This window comes from Zonotrichia albicollis, chromosome 4 (assembly GCF_047830755.1).
Source record: "Zonotrichia albicollis isolate bZonAlb1 chromosome 4, bZonAlb1.hap1, whole genome shotgun sequence".
NCBI classification, from domain to species: Eukaryota; Metazoa; Chordata; class Aves; order Passeriformes; family Passerellidae; genus Zonotrichia; species Zonotrichia albicollis.
This window is the reverse complement of record NC_133822.1, coordinates 55,834,174-55,860,908: the sequence shown is the minus strand read 5'-3', so window position 1 is coordinate 55,860,908 and position 26,735 is coordinate 55,834,174. Positions and strand designations below refer to the sequence as shown.

Sequence of the window (26,735 nt, the reverse complement as noted above, 5' to 3'; positions counted from 1 at the left end):
ATAAACTGTGGTACAGAAAAATTGCTTGCTGACTTAAAATTTGTGAACTTTCTGAGGTGATTATTTTCAATAAAACATTAGCAATATTGTCTAATTTTATGCTTATAATATTTTTTCCAAAGTGCAGTGACAAAAATTATTTGCAGACTTCTGCTATTAAAATCTGATAACAGATTTTAATTTTAATAGCAAAGGCTCAAATCTAAGTTCTTATCTCAGCGTGATATTGCTGAGTCTTCCTAACTCTAGATTAGTTACTGCATTTTACAAGTGTGAGTGGAAAAAGAACCTTGTTGTGAAATCCTATGGGTGAATAATAGGCAAAAATTTTTATGAAAATGAGGGGGGAAGTAGAAAAATACATATTTTATTCCCACATAAGGGAGTTGAAAGTTCAAGGGATTTTCCCCTTTGACTTCAGTGGAGCCTGGAGCCTTACAGTTACCTTCAGTGTTTCAGAGCAGTAATTCTTACTTTCTTGTGATATTTTCATCAGAAGACTCGGAAACAGCTGTATAATTCATCCTTTAAGCTGTAGATCCTCTTAGGATGAGAAAAGAGCTATGGGCAGATATGACCCTCTACTTAGAAATAGCTCTTCCTCCTGGCTCTGATGATCAGGAGCAGCTGGGTTTGTGTGCTGGTAAAGAATTCCTTCAGGGCAGTTACCCCCACCAAAATCCTCCCTCAAAGAGGGTGTGTGTGTCTGGGTACCTGTGACTAAGGAAGCAAATGCTTTCTTATCTCAAGTTACTTTTTCTGTCTTACCAAGCACAGCCAAAATTAATGTATTAGAAGCTGTTGAAGACATGGACTGACTGGGAGACAAGGCACTGCACATTTATTTCATCTGTGACTGGGTCACATCTGTGACAGCTGTCCCCAGTGTTCAGGAGAGCACTGCTGCTCCTATGCTCCTCAGCCTCTCTCCATCTCCCTAAATCTGCATTTCCCTCTTTGACCACCTCAGTGAACCAATGACTGGAGTGGCTGTATGAAACTTGGAGCTGCAGGTGCTGAGACCTTGGAGAAGCAAAAAAAAAAAATTATAATTATGTTGTCTCTTTAAGAATATTTCAGGACAATATGAGGATTGTGTTTTTTGTTTCCTGATTACATCAGAACTAAGAGGACTAATTGTAGGAATCATCCTTTGTAAGCACATTGGTAACATTTGCATGTGTTTATCCATGTGTATCCATTTCCATGGAGGTCTGGTATGCTGACAGCTGTTATCTTTAGATGAGTTTAGTATATTTGTCTGTATTACAGGTTCCTGCACTGGCAAATTTCTTCTGCTATAAACCCAGTTGCCTGTGCTTCCATCTGTGCTGACATCATGGCAAAGAAAGATAATTTCGTAGTCCAGAATAGGCAAAGAAAATGTCAAGTTCCTGGAACTGTTTTGCCAGTGCATTGACATTATATCAATGCCCAAAGTGGGCCAGAAAGGACAGAGCTGTTTTTTTTCAAGTGTGCTTACCACAGGAATCCCAAACCATTGTTTAATTAATCACCTATCTAAAGAGAGGCAAAAGGCTCCAAGGCTCAAACCTGGCTACCTCATTCCTATGACTGCATTTATACTGATGAATAAAATGTGCCAGGGATTCCAGCAGGACTTACAGCCTTGCCCCTAAGCCTCCACCTCCCAAAGAGGGCAGCCACCTCAAACTGTCCCTTGGCACTTGCCCCTGCAGGGCTAATGCTGTTTCCAGCTGTGGCTTGGGAGGCTGCTCACACGTCTCAGCCAAAACCATTTCAAGCATCACCCTAACGGAAGCAATACCAGCTTAACAGGTAATGAACCAATGTCAGGGCCTTTTCTCTGCCCAGTTTAATTTAGGAATGAAGACATTACTGCTTGTGCTCAGGCCTGAAGTTCTGGGCCATGTATAATGAGATCAAAGAGATAATTGGGAGCCTGGGAGACAGAAGAGGACATAAACAAATAATGAGGCCAAATTAATAGTTAAATTAAAAAATGGAGAGGAGGACACTATTTAAAAATAATTTTCTCTAACATTTTGGATGACACTGATTTGACTCCATGAGCAAAGCAATTAAAATCAATGGATAGATGATTAAAACCAGTATGAATAGCACAATTAGTTACTCAAGGTGTCTGATTTTCTTTTTCATGTGGTAGAATGTGATTTTGATCTGCATTGAGATATTGGATGGTAGTGCATTCTCTTTGAGATGAGACACTATTTGATGGTGCAGTTCATTTTCTTATGTATTTCATGGCCGTGGTAATCCAACAAAAATGATGGGTTTCTCTTTGGCAAGTCAGAAAGAGTAGATTGGTGCTTCTCAACAATATTTGTGTTTGTAGATGTTCTGTGAGGCATTGCAAATCTTTTTTAAAGTCAATCATGAGTATACATAACAGATCTGCTATCCCAGATTCAGTTCTAGGGGCAGATATGTGCAGAGTTTTCCTTCTGGCTTTGGGGGGGTGGAAAAGTCTCTACTGTATTGTCCTCATGATGTCTTTTTAGCCATGGAAATGAACCATTCATTAGTGGGTCTCAAAAGCTCCATGGCTTTCCCAGAGGGATGCTCCTGAGATTCTGAGTTTGAAGTAAAAATTGCAGACTGGTGAGGACACACCCTGACTCTACCTCAGAAGCTCTCAGCCCAGGAAATAGCCTGGGATCGAGCCTGGTCAGACCAAACCTGTCATCCTTTCCAAAAAGGATGGTGTCTGATCCACACATGAAGGAGTCCACTGAAGAAACTCCTCAGAGTGCTCCATCCCTCTCTGCTCTGGGAGGTTTTCCACAGGGCTGGGGGCAGCAATCTGGCCTGTGTTTTCAATAGTGAAGTTATGGGGGAATGTGTTAGGGGTTTCATGTTTCAGTGTATGTTGTGGGTTGTGCAGCAATGAAGGGGTAGAATCCAGGCAGCTATTGATCCTAACTAGGCTTTTCCAGATTTTGCTGTGTTTTAGCTTTTCTTTAAACGGAAGTGCTGTTTATACATATGCTGTAGTTTGAAGGAGCTCAACAAGTAATTTTCTTACCCTTATTTCCTTTATGGTGTGGCAACAAAGAGAGTGCTAGCACTAGGGATTTCAGGATTCTGTTCCCTAACGGATATCCCAAAACGGGAGGAAAAAAGAGGAAGACTTTTGGGGAGACATGAACCAGGCGTGCTCACATGTGCGCGTTATTTACCTGCACAAGTGTGCATCAGTCAGAGCCTGAGCGATTCGCTGTCCCGCAGCCTTTCAACTCCCTCCGTCCGTCCGCGGCCATCGCCAGCCCCGAGTGTCCCGCCGGGGACACAGCTCTCCGCCGGGACAGTGTCCGTGCACGGAGGGGGTGGGGTCGGGCTGGCGGCGCCGCGTCCCCGCACCTCGGTCCTCGCCCCGCCGCGCAGCGAGGCTGCCCCGGGAGGGCGGAGGTGGTGCCGGGGCTGGGCGTGGGGCGGCAGCGCCGCGGAGAGGGAGCTGATGCGAGAGGGAGGGGAGAGCCGCCGGGATCTCCGTCTGGGCGCTGCCGCCCGCCTCTCCCGGCGCAGCCCCGCTCTCCGCCCGCCCCTCGCCGCCGCCCGCCGGGAGCGGCTCCAGCGGCGCCGGGGCCGGGCCGGGGTCGCGGCGCCCAGCCTCAACATGGGCTTCGACCCGTCGCGGTTCGCGGGGCCGGTGGCGGCGGAGCTGCAGTGCGGGCTGTGCGGGCGGGTGCTGGAGGAGCCGCTGTCCACTCCGTGCGGGCACGTCTTCTGCGCCGGCTGCCTGCTGCCCTGGGCGGCGCGGCGCCGCCGCTGCCCGCTGCGCTGCCGGCCGCTGGCGGCCGCCGAGCTGCGCCCCGTCCTGCCCCTCCGCAGCCTCGTCCAGGAGCTAGAGGTCAAGTGCGACTACAGCCCGCGGGGCTGCGGCCGCACCGTGCGGCTGCGGGAGCTGCCCGCGCACCTGGCGGCGTGCCGCTACGGCACGCCCGGCCCCGCCGAGCCGCAGCCCCCGGCCGGGCTCCCCTCGGGCCGCTCGCCGGGCAGCGCGGCGGGGCAGCCGCGGGCGGGCGGGCACCGCTGCCTGCGGGCGCTGCGGGGCGGCGGCGCCCCGGAGCCGGGGCAGGAGCTGAAGAGGGAGGCCCTGCGCTGGAGCAGGAGGGAGAAGTCGCTGCTGGCGCAGCTGTCGGCGCTGCAGAGCGAGGTGCAGCTGACGGCGCGGCGGTACCAGGCCAAGTTCGGCCAGTACATGAGCCACATCAGCAGCATCGCCCGGGACCTGGCGGGCGGCCAGCCGGGCAAGGTGAGTGCGGCGGCAGGGATCGGCGGAGCAGCGCGCCCCGGTCCGCGCCCCTCCGGCTGTGCCCTCCTCCAGCCTGCTTTGCTTCTCCCTTTTCTGTGCCCGGCTTGTGAACCATCGGCCGAGTGAACTACGGGGCGGGCTGTGCCCCCGGGGCCGGCAGTCACCACCACAGCGGTTCGGGACCCAGCCCGATCCTGCTGTCCATCCCCCGGGCAGTGCGCCTCCTCTTTCAGGGAGATATAGCCGCCGGACCCTGTTGCCAGATGAAGAGTTTTATTTTTACTGATTTTTGTAACACCTCCACTGGGAACACGCTTCTTGCCTATCCCACTTCGGTAGCCGGAACCCCGTGCTGCGGTGAGCCCAGCAGTGCTTGGCAGAGGCTGCGACCGAGCGCTTGCTCGGCCGGAGGGGATGGGGTAGGGGCGGGAGGGGAGATGGCTTCGCTGCTGGGCCGGCAGCTGGCAAACGGGTCCTGGCTCTCCGGTCAGGGTGTCCACATCAGACCGCTCCGCCTCCAGGCACCCAGCTGCTCCTGCTGCTGGTTTTGCTCCAGCTGGTACTGGTGGCAGCTCAGGGGCGTGGAGCTGGCTTTTAACTTTTATTTGAGCAGATGAGAAGTTGTCTTAAAAAACTTGAGTGTAAAATTATTGTCGACTGTGGAAAGGATGTCGAAAGGACAGCAAAGCTTTGGTAGAACGGTGTGACAGCTACCGCCGATGATAAGCAGAGGCTGGAGCAGTGCTGCGCCCTCCCCTCGGATCTGAGGACATTGCCCGGAGACTGACACGCTCCTTAGGCAAAACAAACCATGCGAGAGTTGCGGTGAGCTGGCTTCACTTGCTGTGATGGAACTGGTTGGTTTTTGATTCCTGCCTGGGAGCTCACTAGCAGGCTCAGACATTGCTGATTGCAGCCGTGGTGAGAAGTATTTTAATGCAAAGAGTTGTTCTTTCTACCTAAATGTACGTGGGCTCTTGGGAAGCAAAATCCCAGGTGGAAAAGGTCTGAGCAGTGAAACTTACACCCGAAGCAGCAATGTAGTGTGCTAGGCATATGCCTGCTGCATGGAAAATGGGAAACGGGATGTTGTTCACAGGACACCAGAATGCCTCAGAATACAGGTCACAGGTCTTCGTGGCATTGAGGAACTCTGAAAACTTGAGTATTTTTTTTTTTAAGGTTCTTCTGGTTAGCTGGTCCATGAGGTTTAGAGAGGTGTGCTCATACACTTGCTTCATCTCTTGGAGATAAGGTCATGTGGAGAGGGCCAGCAGTGACTGCTAGGGTGGGGTGTGGGGGAAAGCGGTGGCAGAAGAAGGAAGGGGAGGTGTCGGGACTGGCGGTGAGGGCCTGGAGTTGGTGCTGTCGCTGGCCGAGGTGCGGGGCGGGCGGGAGCGCCGCTCCCCCCGCCGCCGGGAGGGGGCGCTGTGGGCGCTGCCGCCCCGGCATCGCCGCTCAGAGCCGGGGAGGAAAACGATCCGTGCAGTAAAAACACACGGAATTAAATTCACATCTACCGTCGGGGCATAAAACACCTCACACAATAAAATGTGTGTTTCAGAGTAAAAGTGCTGTGTTAAAGCCTCCAATTTTTAATTTTAAAAAAAAAATTTAATTATTCACCTGGTGCACTGAAAGAAAAGATTTTTCTTTTTTCATTTTTGACTTTTACTCCGTTTATGCTTCTCAGTGTCTGCTTTATATTTTAAGCCTTTTTTTGAGAATACAACCTATATTTTTACAGATGTTTTGGATGCTTTTTGGAGAGAAAAAAGTTTGGGATAAAGAGCTGTTTTTCAGCTTCTCTGTGTTCTTTGAAAGTTGCTTTAAAATGTGTTCTGGTAGGACTTTGGGGTCTGAAAATTAGAATTTTGTGTATTTTAATCTGTATGTTTAATGTGTTAACACTTATAGCCATTTTATGTTTATAGAGACTTCCAGACATCTGGAGCTCTGACTTTTCAGTGGTGCCAAGCATTCCTCACACCCAAAACCTGCCCTTTTTTTCTGCTCAGCTGAAGATAACTGGAGATAATCAGGTGTTACCTGCTAACTTTTCAGCGAATCATGACTTTTCCTTTGTTTTTTTTTTTTTTCTCCAGTGCCAAGTCTTTCCAGCCTAGTTTTCCTTCAAGCCTTATCTTAATATATTCTCCAGCTAAAAATCTTCCATGCAATAAGTTTTCATTTAATAACTTCTTCTTGAGACTGTATTCTTTATCAGTGTTTAATTTCTTGCTTCTTAGGGAGGAGTGCGCAAACCACTGATGATCATGCTACACCGAGAAAATGACACTTTGGGCTTCAATATTATAGGAGGACGACCCAATCAGGTAATGCAAAAAGTAACTCTAGGTGACACTGTTAATTAAGAGTAACTTTTGATCACAGTAGGTATGGAATCTGTTCTTCAGATAGAAGTACTGTTTATCATCAGGTATACCTGGAGTAATTGTTTGGAGGATGTTATCTCATGAGAATTGCGTTATTCCCATTTTTTGGAAGAGCATTCATAGTGTTTTTTTAGGCTGGTTTGCACTCAGTTCCCATGTGAATAATATGTATTCATGCAAACTGTTCAATGGAAATACTTGTAAAAGTCGTTGTTACAGGATTAAGCCTTTGGAATTTTGTGAAACAGCTTGCCTTTTTTTATTTTTTTCATTTACAGGAGAGAAGAAAGTTTGCTTCTGTGGCTCAGATAGTTTAAGCACGTCCTGTTCTCACATGCCTGCTTTCAATTTTTCTTTATGAACTGAAATGGTTTTCACCAATACTGAATCTTAATCTCATCAGTCTAGGTTTAGAAAGTTCATTGCAAACCATAGAATATGCATAAGGATCACTGGCCTCCACTTAGGAGGCTAGTACACATGAATATGCTTGCTTTTTTTTTTTTTTACTTCACCTTTCCAAAAGTTTTAATCAGGACTGTCATTGCATATGAAGGGTAAAGAAACCTGTTAAACTGGAAGATTAATGGTTGATTAAAAAGGGTTGGTAATAATTATGTACTGATCAGGTTCTTGTTAGGGGGAGAATTGTAGCCTTCTAGCGTTGTTGAGGAGGGGAGTAGGACCCTGTGTATTAGCTCGGCAATCTTCTGCTCTGAAGCTGTATTTAGTGGTGCCAAAGAGTCTGTTCCCATCAGTCCACTCTCTGTGCTGCAGTTACTGTTCCCTCTGGGTAAATATCAAGACCAGCAGTTATCAGATGATGGGGCTGTAAATCCAAAGCAGGAGTTTCTTAGATTTTTCTAGTGGAAGGATGAGACAACAGGTGGCTGCAAGTTAAAACACACATGCCATGATTATGTTCATATTTGAGTATAGCAGTAACAAAATTCAGACAATCTTTAGTTTGGATTGCATTGTGATGTCTCTTTTTTGCATCTCTAGGAGAACAGCAGGGAAAAGGGAACATGTGTTCAGTTTTCTTGGGGTGGCAACTGAGCTTCTTTAAAGGACTTAGATGCTGACAGTGTATACTGCAACAGTGATATGTATCACAAACTCACTTAATATTTTGTAGTTTTAAGGAGTAAATGATAAATATATGAAGGTCTGTACCACTGTGTGTTGAGAACACTGCCAAACAGAGAAAGGGAAATTGATTTCTATTATCACTCGTATTTGGAGACAGATGCGTGAGGTTGTGAGGCTGGGATGGATCTCAGGTGGTTTTGAGTCTTTGAAGTTCAGTTTGGAAATTCTTTTGCATTTTGTTCTTATTTTAACAAATGTGACTACCACAGGCGTTTGATTGGCATTTCCAGGTATCAGAGTGAGACTCAGTGTATCTGGAGCTGAGGAAAGAACAGGAAAAAATGCTTAAGTTGATTCAAACAATGAAAACACCAAGTTCTGCTGGAAAGCTTAAATAGTGGAGTTGTTCACAAGACAAAAAGAGTTCATGAAGGTTCTCTGTACATTCAGGCTGTCCAGAGAAAAAGTGCTCTTCTTTGAAACATTAGCTCTTGCAGCAGAAGAGCCGAACAGCGATGTCTCTGTATTAGTCATCTGCTTGGGGGTGTGTTCTCCATCACATTGTGTTTTACAAGTGCAATGCACCTTTTTTCCATTGGAAAGCAGGTGACTCTTGATGAGTTGAGTAATGCATACTTTCTGTATGCATTTGGCTGTGTTTATTTTCAGCCCATAACAGGCATCCCCACTGTTTGCCTTCTACCTGAAGGAAGGAGGAGAGGAAGGGAATAACTCATCATAGGATCATCTTTTATTTTGTCAGAAAGGAGCTTGCCTCTCATGAGTGTGCTCCTGAGAGGTGATTCATGATTCTGAGGGAGCAAGGCTGCTTTGATGGGCCCCAGCTCTGTCTGGCTGGGGGGATGCTTCCCCGAGGAGGGCACATCAAAGCCAGGCTGCAGGGAGGTGTGCTGCAGGCACAGGTGCTGCACAGCCCCTGGGCTGCCTGACAGTGCTGGAGCTCAGTGTGCCTTGTGCTGCTTTCCTGGCAGGAGTGGTGGGTACCAGCACATGCAACTGATGGGGACCAAAAACTAGACTGAAGTACCCTTTTATTTAAACAGGTCATAGATTGCTTTTGAAAAAGTCAATGAAATTTCTGATGCAAAGAAATACATTTTTATGTGGGTGAAGGTGCTATAATCTAGCTTTTTGTTTTCTCAGGTTAAAACCAAACCACGTCCCTCTTGTATTTTCACTAATGGCCATTATGCTTCTTTTGTCAGAGTTTCGTTTCTCACTGCTTAGATGGGAAATCAGTGGAAATCTATTTGTCGTAATTTCAAAATATTGCTAGAACTGTTACTGTGTTTCCCTTTTGCCTCTTTCCTGACATGTATGAGTCTCTGTGAAAAAGGGGGAAAAAAGGAATTTATGAAAACATAGTCTGACTAATATTTTGCTGAACAAATATTTATTGACCTTAAATATACCTGGGTCAAGTCTCCATAGGAATTTTGCCACATTGTGTAAAGTATGTTTTACATGTCTTCACAGTTTCCTTAATAGAAAAAGTTATAAAGCATTTTCCCCATGAGTGTATAGGATCTAGACCTGTGCACACATGAACTGGGCTATTGGTCAGGGATTCACCAGTCACAGAAGGAAAATAAGCATCATATAAACTGCAATCCAAAGCATAAATCGGCTGGAAAAAGATTGCTTCAGTTATTGCTAGCTAGGTTATTATTTGTATAAACATTTAAAACCCTGTAAGTAGGCAGTGTCTGCTTGACATTAGTTATTTATTAATAATTATTTTAAAATACTTTTAATTATCGTGTGATGAAATAAAGTAATTCCAACATCAGTTATATTATTGCAGCTGTGGTAGATAATTTGTCTGGTTTAAATTTGATCTCATGTGAGTTGTACTTAGTGTTGCATAGAGATCAGCTGGAGATGGATTCTCTTTTTGTCCACAGCTCGTCTGTGTGGATTTCATAGTTGAGCAAGTTCTCAATCTCCCATGTGAACAGGATTTATGAGGTTAACCAGTCCCAGCCAAATCCTCTCACTGTTACGTGCCAGCTATCTCATGTCACTTTGTTCCTTGGAGCTTTATTTTCAAGTGCAGTAAGGCAGTTTGCAAGCAGCAGTACTGCAGGGGCCCTTTTCCTTCTGAGAGAAACACTTGTGCATCCATTTTTATGAGTGTCTTCCACTGTGCATTTATGTGCTAGTCACTGGCTGCTGTGAAGTCTGAGGTTTGCTCCAAGTATTTCAGCTGGGATCAGATTACTGTTGCACACTGTGTCTCATTTAGACTAAAATAACCGGAAGTAAATGGATAATCTTATAAAAATTGCTGGAATAGTTCATTAATTCTGTCCTTTTGATTAATAGCTACTTTGTGTTAAGCAAGTTAAAAAAATCTCAAGGAGCTTAATTCTTAATTCAAGGAGCTAAAAAAATGAGCTGCATGTTTCAGATGGATTTACATTTTTTAATGCTGCTGATTTTAGTACTCTCTCAGTTTTTGTACTAATGTGGATCTTTTTGCAATTACCCTGTTGCCTGATACAGAACAACCAGGAGGAATCTGCTGAGGGAATTTATGTGTCAAAGATTTTGGAAAATGGACCTGCAGACAAAGCAGAAGGCCTGCAAATTCATGACAGGATTATTGAGGTAAAAAAGAACCCACACCAATGGATTAGTCTGTCATATTATCAGATTAATAAAGGATTTTATGGTTTTCACCCTAAGTAGGTTGTAATTTTCCTCTTTTGCTGTGTCTGAACATGATTCTTGTACACTGAACTGCTTGAACATTTCTTAGAATTAAAGAACAAGATGGATTTTTCCAACAAGTAATAAATTTACTGGTATGGGGATTAAACTGATCTAGGTGAATCAAAGGTGTCAACAGTTAAATAGCAAGCAATAGAAGCATTTTGTGTTTCTTTTCATTAAGTTGAGAAAGAAGATGAATGGCTGAAAATTCACATGTTTAGTGAAACTGATTTTGTCCTGTGTAGGGACTATTATTTTCATGACTCTGGGACAAGGCAGAGAAGTTGGCTTGCTAATCACTGCTGTGAAACCTCTTTAGCAATTAGAGGAAGCACTACCTGCTGTATGATCAGAAGGAGATCATCTGTTGTTCTCACCTGAATCACTAAAGCACTTTCATGGTCATGTAATATGCTAGCATAGAATTTTCGGTTTGCTCCTGCATTGTAAGCAGTTTTTCTCATAAAATAACTACAAATAATAAATAAGTAAGTCAGTTGGAAGAATAGGGTGATGTCTAGCCTGCACATGTACGTGTAGCTAGCCCTGTAAGAAATCTCAGAGGAGCAGTTTCCAAGGGTGACTGAAATGGGATCCTTGGGGATTTCCCATCCCAGCTCTGACCCAGCTCACAGTGACAGCATGTTCTGCTGGCTGCTGGGTTTATTTAGGCCATGTCACTCCAGCTCTGCAAGTTCAGAGAAGGCTTAGAAGCATGGTGTGAACTTGCAGTAGGATGGGTGTTTGAACAAAGACACATTAAATAAGTGGATTGGAAGACAAACGCAGAATTCTGCTGCTGGTTTCTTGTGTGCTGTACCTGCTAAGGACTAAAAGCATAAGCTAAGAGTGTTTGAATGCTGGCATTGCTTTTAATGCTGGGAGCCCAGAGCAGTGTATGAAATCAAATGAATATATTTTCTTGGAAGAATAAAGCTTATGCTCTTGGCTGGCAGATATAGATGTATCTCTAGGAGACACCAACTGGGAGCAGAACTGAACTTGCAAGATATCTCTTTCCCTAAGGTATACAAAGCTTTGAGATCCATTTATTTTTTTTTTTTTTTGGGAACAGCAGCCTTATGCTGTAAAGAACTATTTTCTTCTGACATTACTATTTCACTTACCACATTGTGTTTTGGGCTTTTTTTTAGAGACTGACCAGCTATGTAGTTTCACGCATTTGCTCAACACTTCCTACTTTAATTTAATGTTCTTTTATAGTTCTTTGTTTTTTAAGACAAAATGAGGAGTTTTTGGAAGAAGGAAGAATAAAGTTACAAAGCAGCATTTATTATATGTGAGGTCAAATCTCAAAATTTCACCATAATTGATACTTGATTTTTACTTGTTGAAAAATTCTGGCTACATAAAATCATACTGAAACAGATTTTGGTTCTGTGTGATGTTACAGATCCAATCTAGCAGAAGTATTTATACAGCTCTAAATGGAGCACCATATTAATGTGCAACAGCTTTGTATATAACTCTTGTATTCAGTCAAGCCTTTAAAAATGTTTTGGGTTAGGCCAAAATTTCTAGTATATGTTTCAGTGTTTCAAAATTTATTAGACCAAAATAAACAGAGGAAGAGAAAAGAAGTAATTATTCCTCTATGCTAAATGCAGGAAACATCTGGAGTCAGAACATTGAATTTTTCATTGCCCATGCATAGCTATCAATGTCTTCTTGCACTAGAATGCCCTGCCAGCTCTGATGTGGTTTGTTGTGAAAGATCATTCTGAAAACTTTTGCTGTGAGGAAACAATCAGGGTGGCGTAACTATTTCAGAAATATTGGCAGGTATATGGAATGTGAGTTTTGGTGAGATGTTGATAGGAAGTGGGACTTCTTATTTGCTTTTCATTTTGTTTTGGTACTCTGATCTAATGGATGATATTTTATGAGGCCATTCTTCAATAATCAAGAGCAGAAGGGACTGATGTTATTTGAAGAGCCTTTGATAGCTTAAGTCATTTGTTTGGCAATTGGATGCCCAGGGTCCTTCTAGCAATGTGTATCTAATGGGATAATGGACAGAACTATCCCCTTAAACTAGAAAATCTGTTCTCAAGGCATATTGCTAAATAAAGAAGGTAATTTGTTTCAGTGGTTTATCACATGTTTAACAATAATTCACTGCACATGGTTGACTGTGGTGAGTTTTGCACATTTCAGATGACCATCTCGTGGGCAACCTAGTGCAGCAAATGGATTTCACAGTCCTATGGCACTGGCAGATAGAATTGAGAGCAAAGGCTGGTAAAAATAAGTAGTGTTGCCTTTTATTTTATATATATCATTATCTATGCAGCAACACTGCCAAATGATTAAGGTATTTGAAAGAATGCCAAGAGAAGGAATCAGATTTCTTCCTTGAGGTATTTATTCTAAGTGTACAAGTGCCACAAGAATGACTGGAGTTGCTGGAAGATTTTGAGATCCATATGCCCAGGATATAGACCCTCTGACACTTTCATTTGAAGAGAGTTGGTGTTTATTTGGACTTTACCCTCAGGGGAGCATATTTTGTGCATGAGGACCTGAAAGCTGAAACAGATGCCTGTGTGCTGGCAGCGAGGTGGTGCTTGAGAGTGACAGGGTGAGAACCCCAGATCCCCTGTGTCAAGGGACTGCATGGGGGACTGTCATAGGAGCCTTGCTGATTGTTTTCACTGTTCTACTGAAGAACAGGTTTCAGGCACAGCATTACCCTCTTTATTAAAGGTTTAGCTGTCTGTGAAAAAAATTACTTGTTTATGCAGTGTAAAGCTGACCTGGGACAATGATGTGCACTTTGAGATATAGATGTATATATTTCCAGGAATCCTATTATAAGCCCCAAATGATCATTATTTCTTCATCAAGAATAAACCCTTATTAATTACTTCTGTGTAGCAGCTTCCTGCAGATGTCATGGTCTTCTGATGCTTTCAGAAGTTTATATCCAAAAATGTAGTTCCCTTAAATTGACACTGCATCATGTTTTCAAGGACTACAACTGTTCACCTTCTGTAAAATGCATCTCATAAATCTAGATGCAGCACTGATATCTGTGACTCCCAACATGAAACCCTTGGATATGAGCAAATAACCGAACTCCACCTTTTGGATCTCTGCCTTCTTCCTTTCCACCCTGCCTCTGAATCCTGTCAGGAGGAGACAAGCAGCAAACAGTGCACAGAGCTGTTTATTAGTCTGTGCTAGTTCAAAGAATTCTGTTTGCATCTAGGAGAAAATTATATTATTAAAATATGTTTAGAATGGTTCTCATTTATATAGCTCAGCATCACTTTACCTCCCCTTTACTGCATGGTAATCAATCCTGCTGAGTAAATCCATTGCTCATCCCTGTTCATGCCTGATTACCTCCTCAAGGCAGCATAAAACAGCTATGACCCTTAGCAGTGTTACTGGTACACACAAATGTTTCACCTGCTGTTTTCTTATCTGTACTTATAGTTCTGAGCAGTTAATGCTGAAAGCAGCTCTTTCCATATGGAGGAAAACTTGTACCTCAATTTGCAGACAGTTCAGCTTCACATAAATCTGGCACCACACTGGCCAGATCTCCAAGCACAACACTTAAAGCCTAGTTACCAAGCTAGTCAGAACTAGTTCTTTGAGTTGGTTTTTTTGTTTGTATGATACTGATTTTACAGATATTGGTGTGTGGTGTCCTCTCTTTTTAAGCCCAGCTTTAGAATAAAAAACAACCCCATGATTGTTTTTCTCACAGTCTTCCATTTTGTAAGTCACAGTGTCTTGCAGAATATGCTTTAATCACTTCAATGTTGTACATAAAATATATGACCAGGACAGAATTTACAATCCAGATAGAATTTCTGATGGTTTGGTTTTTTGTTTTTTTTCTTTAAAGGAACTTTTCTTCATCAATTTGAGGGAAAGGAGCAATTAACATTGCTCCTTTTTATTTAACTTTGCTCCTTGTTAATTAACATTGCCAAAGCAGGTTTGCCATATGACAAAACAGCAATGAAAAACTTTCTATGCAAATAAAAAGGGCTAGGTTGAAATCCAGAATATTAATATGTGGAACTGTAAGCACATCATCAACTGTAAGGCTCAAGTCTTTTTCTGTTCCTTGCACTGCAAGGAAAAGACTTCTGTTCTTTAACTCTCAAGTGAAACTCTCAAGTCCTGAATTTTAGTCAGTTGATTCTCATGAATTAAGCAGGCATGATGGAGAAGAAGGGAAAGGAAAGCATTTTTAGTCTGGGATCTTTAAGCCTGAAAATAAGACAGATGCATTTATATATCATGACTGTGTATTTTGTTCATGCAGCCTGAGCTCCATAAGTGGATGATAAATAAGGCTTCATCCTGTATGCCATGTTTCCCTTTGTTCTTTCCAGTTTTTTGGAGAGTATTCACACAATGGCTTTGAAGCACATGTCAGCAAAGCCAGTTTCAATAAAGATGAAGTCTTAAGGCTTATCCTGGCAGAAGTAACTTACATCTGCTAAGTGCCTACACAGAGACTTTTTTAACTATTGCCAGACTGCTGACTGTGCTGTGTGTCAGTCTTGTGATGTTTTATCTTCTGCATGTTTCTGTCATTACACTCACTATGTTGCTCAAGCAAAATCTTTGATACTAGTCATGTTTATTTGGCTAAGAATATTCAGTGTCAGATTATGTCTGTAGAAGTAGTGAGTCTTAAAATGTCTTGCTGGGATCAGAGCCAGAAGATTGGGATGACTTTGAAATAAAGCTGCACAAGATGTGGCCAGTAAAATCTATATGGTAGCTAAGAAAGCTTAATATAATAACTAATTTTAGTGGTGTAGCTTTCAGTGCATCAAAATATGCCTTAGCTATATTAATTTCTCTTAAATCTGTAACACACTCATAACATTATGTTGCAGGTAACCAGTTTTGGCACCTGCAATCATTAGATAACTCCTAATTAGTGTGGAAGATCCCTGGCATAATAAATTAGTGAAACCACAGGCTTAGAAATGTCTGTAGAATCTTTTCACCTCTACCTCACCTGTTGAGATACAGGATTTTGGACACCTGTAATCCTTCATCTGTCTGAGTAAATATTTTAAGTCGGGTGTGACCTGGTCTGCATAACTTCCGTTGAGTTGGAGCTACTGCCCCCCCTGGCTTTTTTACTTAACAGAAAGCCTCCAAAAAGCAAGAGATCCTGGTTGTGGTCTCTCCCTGAAAGGGACTGAATTTACCTCTCCAGGAAATTACTCTTTTTGCTAAGGCAGAGGCTCTCCTGTGTTAGACCAGCATCCACCCATCCTCCTCAAACAGAGCTTGGTGCCAGCAGGTGTTTAGAGAGTCAGGATTATCCCGTGGTGATCTGGTGTGAAGTAGACACTAGTTCAGGGAGCTGTATCTGTATACTCATCCTGCCCTTTTCCAGGTAAGTGCTTGTGACAATACACATGAATTTCCCTCTTTCTTCCAGAGTCTTGTGTCTTACATGACACTTTGTTTAATGATACTTGCATTTCTAACTTTACAGTGCCTTGACTTTGGGAGGGCAGGTAGCAAATGCTGATAACCAGGAAATCCTCTACCTAGGATACTTATTTTAAAATGTGATAGATGGGCTTCCCTGATTGAATTAATACCAGTACTTTAGGGTTTTCCTTCTCTGTGTTTTAACTCAAGCTGCAAGTGTTAGCTGGAAGATGGTTACTGCTGCTGGTGCCCTCTATCAAAAGGCCATGAGGGCTGGATCTCTTGTAGGTGGAGGAATTTAGTGTTCAAGGTATACAGTCTGTTCTGAAGTTGACTGTGGTTGTCCTGGAATTCCTGAATTCTGTAATTTGTTGCCTCAGTTCACAGTAGTCTGCATTTGACTGGACTTGCTACAGGTCTTTAGAGGTAGCTGCATTCCTCTCTATTCTGAACTAAAATGCATTTAGAGAAAAAGGTTATGTTCCTTCCAAAAAAGCACTTAATATTCTAGAAATTCACTGTGTTTAAAAAAAAAAAAAAAGGACTTCTATTTTTCTGTGACCTAAAATGTCTTGGGATTTTTTTGGTGAAGTATATTAGTCTTACTAAGACTTCACAAAATGCTTTCTGTCCCAAAGAACTGGAAGAAATAAAACAAATTATATTTAAGAAGTGGTGAAATTTGTCCAATATATATAGTGAATGACAAGATTGCATGAACAGAAATTCACTATTTGATCTCTTAGTTGATTGAATGAAGTCTTGCATCCATAAAGAGGCAAAATATTATTTGATACTTTTTGATACTTGTGTAGCACAGCATCATGAAAAAATTCTAAAATGCCTTGTTTTCTAAGAGGTGGGGTCTTTTAAGCTGACATACAAACTGAGAACTTGCTGTGAATGCAGCTTTAGAGGGGGCCAAGCCTGTAGGAGGGTTTTCCATCTTGTATTTGCTTGGTCTTGTACTCACAGAGAAACCAGGCACAAGTGCAAGTATAATGCTGCATTTTTTTTTGTGAAAATATGTATGCTCACAGTGCTTTTATCTAAATAATGAGGGAAATGCCAAACGTGGTTGGAATATGACCATCAGATGAACTCCCCAACTAGTTTATTTGCAGAGCTGGTGTATTTGACAGATAAGGCAGTGTTGTCCTTTTCTGTAAGTCTGTTCAGATTGTGAGTCATGGATCTTGGTCAGCAAGGTGCTCCCAGTAGCAAAGAAAATCAATGCTGTGGTGGTTGGAATGGCATGAAGCAGAAGTGGGAGAGTATTTCTGAAATGTGACCCAGCATGAGGGAAGTCAAGAGAGGATGTGAAGTGGAAGTGGTGAAAATCATCTTCTACCCTGTTTTTTTATGCTACTTCTACCATGCTGGGTGTTTGTTTAGGCAACTTAGGTTAGGCATTATGAACGAGGCTTCAGGATCTTGCATGCACATGAATGTGCATAACCCCTGCTCTCCCATGAGATTTTTCTATTTTGCTCTGACTGTGGGGGATCTCTACAACAGATGGGTCACTTTAGGAGCAGAAGAGAAAGAGTGAAGTAGAATGTGTAAGAAAAAGGAAAAATGGGAATTTTTACAATTAAAGAGTACAAAGCACCAACCTCAATTTTCCACAGAAGTACTTTCTAGTGCTCGCTCATAAATAGGAAGTGTGGAAGAAATGGAGGGCATGTAGAAATAGGGGCCACTGAATTGTCAAGTTAGATCATCTATACACACTGTCATGAACTCTGGTAGGTAAATGAGGGGGAACAGTACTGGAGCAGAACTATGATAACTGTACTGGGTCTGCAGAGTTAGGCAGTTGCTAAATGGGCAACTCAGAAATGCTGTTTGGTAGGAAGGATTTTGGTTAACCTGTGGAAGAGCTGAGTAATGTAAGAACCTTCAAGATCCCATAAATGGTGTTGCTACCATGGGCCACAGATCCCTCGGCATCATGTGAAGGCCTGGTCACACCCATCTCCTTCAGAAAGTGTCTGATCTCACCCCTCTGGTATAATGTGTCAGAAATTTGGCAAGTTGAAGCTTAGCATCTTCCTAGATGCCCTGTTTGATCTTGACTTTGCTGTATGTCATCTTTCTCTTCCTTTCCATGAGTATTTTTGGGGTTTCTTAATGGTTTTAGGTAAACCTTGCAGAACAACAAGACCTGGGCATCCTTCCCTCTTGCCCAGCAGCCAGAGCAATGCAGTTTTATATGTAGCTGAGGCAGTAGGTTTAGAGGAAATTTTGTTTGTGTGAGGTGTTCATTAAACACTTTCAGGAATGCATTAAACAACTTGTCTAACAGCTGTCAAATGCTGTTGCTTTCATCCCCTTCCCAGGAAGAGAAGGGCATATGCAGGGGAGTGTTTTGTTTAGGAATTTTCCAAATATTTGCATACACATATTTACATGTCAGTGTCTATTTATGTTAGAGAAGACAAGATCATATAAATGTATCTTTATTGCTGAAGGTGCAAGGTTTTGTGTGAAAACCCTTCTCTTGGATCTTTGCCCAGGGGATGATCGTGGGCAGCCCTGAAGGAAGTGCTTTCTCATCCATTGATAAACCAAATCTCCATGACAACTGGGCTGTAGGTTGTGTACCATTGCCTTGGTCTTGGTCCAAGTCTGTCTTAGAGATGTGGTGGGCTTGATGGTTGCTGTGGAGCTAGGTACTCTAACCTGGTGAGCTATGGAAATCTGAGAGCGGGAAAGGCATTTTCCAGTGACTTTCCTTAGCCTTGTAAATCACATAGAAAGCAGAAAAGGTCAGAAACTTCAGAGAGGACTTTAGGAGATATCAGGGAGATCTAACCCTTTGAGGCTCATGTGATCAAGACGAAGGGGAATAATTGATGGCAAGCCCAGCCATGGAAAGCTCTGATAAGTCTGAGACCATGCTGAGTTTGGTGCTTAGAGCTGAAGGATGTGTGAGGAAGCCACGTCTCTCACAGCACATGCTGCTGGCACCCAGAAGCTCTTGGCATTTTCAGAAAGTGAAAAGAGCCTTCTTCTGCCTTTCATGAAGGTTTCTCTTTATTGTGGTTGAGACAACTTCACAGTCAGAGGAGCTGACAGCTTACATGTGTTGTGTGAATGCAGAATCTTCTTAAGTCACTGAACTGATTGTTGCAATCCCAAGAATATGAGCTCCAAGGGCTTTGATCTCTTCTATTTCTTAATCAGCTAGTTATATTTTTAAGGAGTAGGTAATCACTGTTGTCTGTAATTGGAGGTTGAATGAAAAAAGCCTTTAGTGTCTTCCAGTGCTGAAATGCTCTAAATGAAGTAATTATTCAAGGATTTGCATAAAAAATTAATGATCCAGTTTTTAAGCTGTGAAATACAGCAGTGTGTTGAATGGGAGAATGTTCCTTCTTAGAACTTTTGAATAGGAGTAGTAAGAAGCATGTACAGCACTGTGCTTTCCAAATGCTTTGAAAATAAAAGTGATAATGTTAAAAAAAAAATATTTCTTTGGTAACTTCTCTCCAAAATTGAACATCCAAAACTTCTCTCTAAAAATTCTGCAGCATTTAAAGCCATACTGTTATAGAAAAACCAATTTTCCAATTGGCAAGAGCAGATGTGGTCACTTCAAACCACCACCAAAGACTATACTTAGTAAAATAAAATATGCTAAGCAAAGTAGATTTGTTACTAATACACAGACATTTTGGTAAATATATCTCTTGTTTGGAATTGCAAATGCAATGCAATTTTACAACGTTGTATGTAGACCCAACTTGATTGAATCACAGCTGCCACAGGAAAGGAGTGCAGAATGACTCAACACCATTTCTTAATTAAAATTGTTTTGGAAGGCATTTTCTTTATGAACTATTGTTGACAAAATAAGTCATGGCTCCTATGTTTATTTACATAGAAAGTTTATGCATGTTATTTACAGGATATGTTTTTACATATTTTTTTCTTTGAGGAAAATATTTGTCTTTCAAGTAGCAAGACTGGGAAATAGAGAGGGAATGGGAGAAATGACAGAAAAAAAAAATTAGAACTGTTGACATCCTGCTGATTTCTACTTAGTTAAGTATGGAAACCTTATTTGAAGTTCACTGTATTCCAAACTCCTCTTAAATGGTTTAACAACTTTAAAATTGGATGACTTCTGATTATCTGTGTCTAGAACACATCACCCAATGTGGGAGAAGTTCTGAAATGGGTTGCTAGAGAATATGAGGGTCTTTCCCTTTTTCTGTCTTTCCCTCCCTATTTGGAGCATGCAACATTTGAGAGACCCAGAGGCTCAGAGTTTGCTCATCTGTTTCCAAGTACAGTCTCTCAATCTTGCATTTGTTTTTTTAACCACGCTGATTGAGGGTAAATATCTGAAGTCCTTCCAGCAGCTTGTGGGAAGAAGGCATGCTGTTTTAAATGGAAGGGATTTGCTGTCTTGAGTGAATTAAAACATCTGGATCCCTACACTTCTCTGTGGCAGTCTGATTGATTTAGGCTAGTCTTTGGCACATGGCAAACATGGAGCCACATGGTCTTCATGCTGTCAGCAAGATTTTTGAGCGCATACCTCTCTCTGCCTGGCCCCCAGCTTTCTCTGGTAGCTGCTACTGTGACCTAAAAGATAAATGCTTCAGGAGCTTTCAGGCTGTTGTACCCTTCTTGAGCAGATTAGCTGCATTTTTTTGAGGCACACAATGTCCAGCATTTGGACTAGAAAGCTGAATCCTTCACTTCCCCTGCAGTGCTCAGAGCCCTGATCCAAATCAGATGCCATATGCTGGTGCCAGATGTGTAGCAGCACTTTCTGCCTTACACTTTAAGTCTATAACTTACACTTCTAACTTGCACTTGCGTGTTGTTTTTTTAAATTTCTCCATAAAATCTCCGAGTGCTCAGCACAACTGCTTTTTGGTATGCTCCTAAGTGTGTGATTATATGGAAAACTGGCTGTTATGAGAAATTTTTAAACAGAAATTTACTTTCTGGTAACCAAGAGAATGGTGTTAAAGCCATTGTGCTCTTTCTAGCACACGTTTTAAATTTTTTTTTCTTTGAGTGGTAGGCAGAATAAATATGATATTTTTCAAAAATATATAGGCTCTTCTCTGTTTCCAAATACTCAAAATACCTTATTTTTTTTTAACAATTCTTTTTAACGATTTTTCTATTTTTCATTTTTATTTAAAAATAGTGCTGGGAGAGTCTGAGTACTAGAAAGAATATTTCTATTTTTTTCAATATAAGAAGAAAATGGAAGAAGGAAAAATGGTTCATATAATAATTTTTTAAAAGAACTTTTATTACTGCTAGAATTTCTCATTAAATAAATGTAGACCACTGTTTTCAGCCTTCTTTTCTAAGTCACTTAAATACTGTGCCCTTGTACTAAGAGTGTGGGATTTTTCTGTATTTTTTGTTTCTTTCCTGCTATGGGGTAATGGAAATCTAAAGGATCACTATTCATCACTGAGCCCAGAGATTGAATCTTCTAATTAGCACTAACCACAGACAATATTTTAAAGATTAAAGAACACAATGACGTTTCAGAATACTTTTCAGAGAATTAACTGTTCAGACAGTGCTGTTAATACCTTAGCAGAGCAACTTAAGAACAAAGTTTTCATCCAATCCCTTAAACTCATTTTATGTTGGTCAGAGCCCTGCAGTCCATTACAGCCATTCTGCTGAGGGCATTACCAAGTGTTTCAGGGAGTTTTAGTAGAAAATGAAAAATTCTATGGGTACATTATTGACTTCTTGCATTGCATTTGTCTCTCTCTTTTTATGTACTTTAAAACAAAAAATAACAACTTCTGCTTTCTTAATCAGAGCTGCTACTTAGTGGATAAATACCCTGTCCTCTCAAAGAACTTTCTATTCAGCTTTAAGCCTTTAAAGATCTGTTCTGACAGGAGAAGCCTGAACTCCATAATCCAGTTGCTAAGTTTTTCCTTTGATTCATCCACTAAAAAATGAAATGAGACTTAAGAGACTAATGGATTGGATAGAGAAATGTGTGGTACAAAACAGTGGTATCCAATTATAAATTGCAAGCACCATCATTTGTGCTGCTTTTTCCAGTTTTAAATGAGTTGTTTTCCCTGAATTCATGTATTGTGCATTTTACCAATAAATGATTGGCCAAACCATGATTAATCCATGTTACTAAGTAGGAGAAAAATTAAAAGTGATATTCACCAACTTGTGTCAAGCTATCTGTCTGATGTTTACTTGTTTGAGTGCTGATCATGTGTTCAAAGCACTGCAAAAAGCCCAACAAATTGATCTAAAATTGGAACCTATAGCACACAGGACACTTAAGTTGAGATTCATACTGCCTATGGATAAATATCTCAACATTTTCTCATTCTCCAAGTATTGAAAATGAGTTAGAAATATATTTTTTAGCAAACGTGATTAGTTCAACCTGAAATATTTCACTTAGTGATGTTTGAGTTAGGAAGAGATTCAGCTGAAGCAACTGTTTGATTCATCTTAAACTTTCTGGAATTTTCTCATGAACCAACATATTTTTAGTGCTTTTTAGTGCTTTTGAGGTTAGATTGTTGGGATAATGCTCTTTGTACAGAGGTCTTCAGTATTTAAAGTCAGAACAAACTTTACTGAATCTTGTTTCATTCCAGAATGAATAAAATTAAAGAAGAAATAATATAATTTAGTTTATTCTTCTTTATATGTTTTTTCTCACGTGGGTCTGATATTCCATTCTTCTGGAATTATATAATTCACTAATTAAATGGAAACTCATATGTAAAATGCCAACATAAGTACAAAGAGTGAAATTCAGGTACAAAACTGGGCTTAGAATCTACTTCCTATGCTGTGGTACTCCTGTTTGAGGTGGCCTGCTCCAACTCAATAGTCCTAATGTTACATTTCTCAATGTTACATTTTTCATTAAACTAACCAAGCAAAATAGGCATACAACAACAAGATCAAGATTTATTCCATGTTTCAGATATTTCAATTACTAAATTTTGAACATTGTTACTCAAAATCTGGCAGGAATTAGCATGAAAAAGGATGCAACTTGAAATGCTCCAGTTAAACTCTCCCTATTTAGGGACTAGCTTTGAAATTACTTGACATATGGTTTCATGTCGTATCCAGTCCTGTTAATCTCTACATCTTTACTACTGGAGTGAAGTAAAGCCGAGTGTAGGACGGCAGTCTGTGTCCCCTGAGGGGATGGTTGGTGCACCTCTGGTTAGCTGGCTCTGCTGGAGCAGAACGAGCCCCTGCGTCGGCTGAGGGCATGTGCCGGATCCCAGCTTTGACTGTTCCCTCTGCCTTCGTGGGAGTCAGCAAACTCTGACACCGGCAGCTTGTGGAGAAGTCTGAATGGGTGTTTGTGGAGCCTTGGTGATGGGATTTAGCAAGTGAAGGTGCAGATGTGTGTTTGAAATGGCTCAGGGCAGCAGCCGTCGAAAGCAGCAGAGCAATGCTCCATTTTTCGGCAGTCTTCAGAGAGATGGAGTTTGTTCAGAGAAACAGACTGTGCAAAGATTGAGAGGATGGTACTGAGATTGAGAGTCCTTTTGGCAAGAGAGCAATAAAAACTATTGCTCAAAGTAAGAAATTTTTATCTGCACTTTTGTTGCTTTTGGGTTTAATAATTTGTATAGAGGTCTAACTTACAAAAGGGAAGAAAGGCGGCATCTTTTATCAAACTAAGACAGTTGTAAAATTTTGGAAGGCTTTTGGGCAAATGTTTTTTTTTATTAAAACTGTTATAGAGAGGTTTATTATGTATTTTTACTTAAGATAATTTTATCTGACTTTTTGGTGTGGTTTTTTTTGTTTGTTTGTTGGTTTTTGGGTTTTGTTTTGAATTATTTTGGGGTTTTCTTTAGACCAGGACTGACAAAATAAGAGATGTGGGGATTCCTTCCTGCAAAATAATATTTCCTTTTCGTAGTTGTCTTCATTGATTTTTGTATCCAGAGTTTATTCTGGAGTTTCATGGTTGCGTGTTTCCACTCAGTTTCAACAAGCATATTTGAGCACTGAATGAGCATATCAGGTTTTAGGATACACACATGGGAGATGCATTGGTCCTGAGAATGCCTCTGTGGGGAGGCATTAAAAACTACATTTGGAAGATGTTGGCTGTACAAGTACCTTAGAGCATTTGAAAGCTACAGAGAAAACAGGGAATGCTTCACAGCAAAAGCAAAAACACCAGTGTAAACTATGATCATGAAATAGCAATCTAAAAATGAGTCAGACTAAAAGAAAGGTACAAATGTTTAATGTTCAGTGTCAATATTTAATGTTCAGTATCAATTTCATATAATACTTTTTAATGGTAGGTCCTGTAGCATTTTATTTGATACAGTTCAGATATTAATGGACTAGCATGTCAGACACAAGGGAATAATATAAAAGGAACAGCTGAAGTTTTATCTATTAAACAGACTTTTCCAGTCTGATTTTCTTTTCTTTACATGGTTTTTCAGATGTGCACTCTGGATATTATTTAACTTCCCTTGCAACTGTTTTCCAGCTTCAGTCATTGTATGACTGTAAAACTGTGCTTTGGGCATGGGACTTAAAATTCCTTTTTAGAATTTGTGAGCTGTACCTTTCTGTGTTCAGAAGGCAGCTGCTATTGTTTTTCAACTACTGTTTCATGTGTGAGGGTTTGGAAGTGTTTAAGATCCAAAGGCACTGTAAGTAACAAACTAGAATAGAATAGATTATTTTCAGTAGGAAGGGACCTACTGCAATCATCTAGTCCAACAGCCTGACCAATTCAGAGCTGAACAAAACCTAAAGCATGTAATTATTAGATTCTCTTTCTCAAAGTGTAAAACTGTAACCACTTTAAAGGATTTCTTTTTTTTTTTTTCAAGTGCCAGTGTTTGCTTGAATACTGCAACACAACTTTCAGTCTGCATAAGGAGTGGTGGGGAGCAAAAGGGAGTGAATTAAATGCATGAACTCACTATTTCCTCCAGCAACTCTTCACAAAGTTGTGAGGTTTTTAAACTGCTTTGTAGAGTTCTGGTAATGTCTTGTCTTATTGCTCCAAACTGAGATAGTAATGCAGTGGTTAGAACTCTTCTCTTTGTGGATAACCAAGAAAATGTACGTGTTCTCCTGAGGTTACAGGTCTGTGTTGGTCTTTGAAAAGTTTTCTGGAGAGTCTGTGTGCATTTTGGTGTTGGGGACTTGCATAGAGGAGCAAACTGCAGTGAAATCATCTGCAAGTGTGTACCTTGAGGTGAATCAGCCACACTTTAACAATTATTTAAAATATTTCAATTGCTTTATCCATAATGACATGTAAATATACAACAGATGGATGTTTATATGTGTATATGTAGTTATCTAAAATCACCTGTGAGCCGAGGAAGTTCAGTCTGGCATGAATATTTACATTTACTTTTAAAGTTTATTAAAAATTGTTTCCAGGCAATTTGTGTATTAGGTGAAAGGGGTTTTTTTTTTGTCGTCTTGTTAATTTTTTTTTCAAAAAATAACAATCAGTGCTTTTTATATCTTAAATAACATTGGTCTGTTAAACACAAATGCTTTATACTAATTGAAAGCCGTGGGCAAATGCAAAGAATAGTAGACCTATGTGTTTTCTTCTTACTTCATGCTTTTATCTGAAATCTTACTGGAGGAAATATTTCTTACTTGATTTTGAGAATAGAGAAAATATGTTCAGTATTTCTTCATAAAATCCTGCCGAAAATATTTCAACAACTTTGATTTCTTCTTGCACATCTGTAATCACTTCTGTTTTTCACATAATGCTCAGACCACTGCATGTTAATGACAGCTAGTTGAACTGAAGAAATAGTGACACTTTCATTGTATTTCTCTTTATTTCCTGGAGATTAACTTTGTTTTTCTTCCCTTCTGCTCATGCATCTGGCATATTTTCTCATGTTCTTGGTGCAGAAGCCTTCAGCTCTGAGTGAGGGACCACAATCATCTGAAAGAAACAATTCTTATCTCTTCTTATTTTTATGCACTTGTTTGGTGCTGTTTGCAAAGGCTGTTAGAGAAGGTATTAAAAGTCAAGGGCCACATGAGTGAAGCCATGGGCTGCTCTCAGTAAGGTCAGTAGGGAGAGGAAGGAAGGTGGTCATGTTCCTGTGTGCAGAGTGGGGCAGGAGATGCTAGGAGGGACTGTGCAACAGCAATTGGAGAAGAGTCCAGCACTCTCCAGTCTTGTTATCAGCAGCTTTATGTAGTTAATTAATGAGTTTAATTCTTGTAATTTCCTTATCTTCTGTGATCTTGATTGTTTGGCAAAGACTTTGTTTAACTGTGTCAGGGTTTTGCATTGAGAACCTGATTAATTTGATTTTTACCATATTGTTTTCTCCCTTTTTACATAAAAAAGTACAATTGAAAAAGGCTTCACAGCATTGCCAAGTGGAGAGGTCTTGGATAGTTCCTGATATTTGAGTTGCTCAAATAGTATAGAGGCAGGTTGAAGAGCAGCTGTTGGAGTCTGTGTCATGTAAACTTGTTCTGAGATGATTCCTCTGAAGGAAACCCAGTTGACTGGGACCTGGGCCCAAACAGTTGGAGCTGAAAGGCTGGATCAATGGATAAGTAACAGTACTGTGGAGTAGAGCCCTGGCTACTCCCACTGACTAGCTGGGTATTCTATTAGTGACTCTGTCCACAGAATGCTCATTTGTTCAAAATAGTCACGCACAATCCTTGCTGTACCTGAACAGATGCATTAAGAAACAGAGGCAATCAGCAAGATGAGGACTGTTGCAGGATCTGCCTCCTTTTTCCTCAGTGCTGTGGTACACACTGCTGCTTAAAGATATAAAATA

The 26,735-nt window shown here is 41.1% G+C and overlaps 1 protein-coding gene across 2 annotated transcripts in view; it reads left to right on the top strand.

Moving 5' to 3' along the window:
* The first annotated feature begins 3,456 nt into the window (after positions 1-3,456).
* Positions 3,457-26,735, top strand: part of PDZRN4 (PDZ domain containing ring finger 4) — a 228,605-nt gene continuing 205,326 nt past the window's right edge. For both annotated transcript variants that reach the window (XM_074539849.1, XM_074539848.1), the window contains exons 1-3: positions 3,457-4,258; positions 6,508-6,594; positions 10,273-10,377. In XM_074539849.1, the coding sequence (XP_074395950.1) occupies positions 3,461-4,258; positions 6,508-6,594; positions 10,273-10,377 (990 nt within the window). In that variant the 5' untranslated portion in view covers positions 3,457-3,460. The remainder of the gene's footprint in view (positions 4,259-6,507; positions 6,595-10,272; positions 10,378-26,735) is intronic.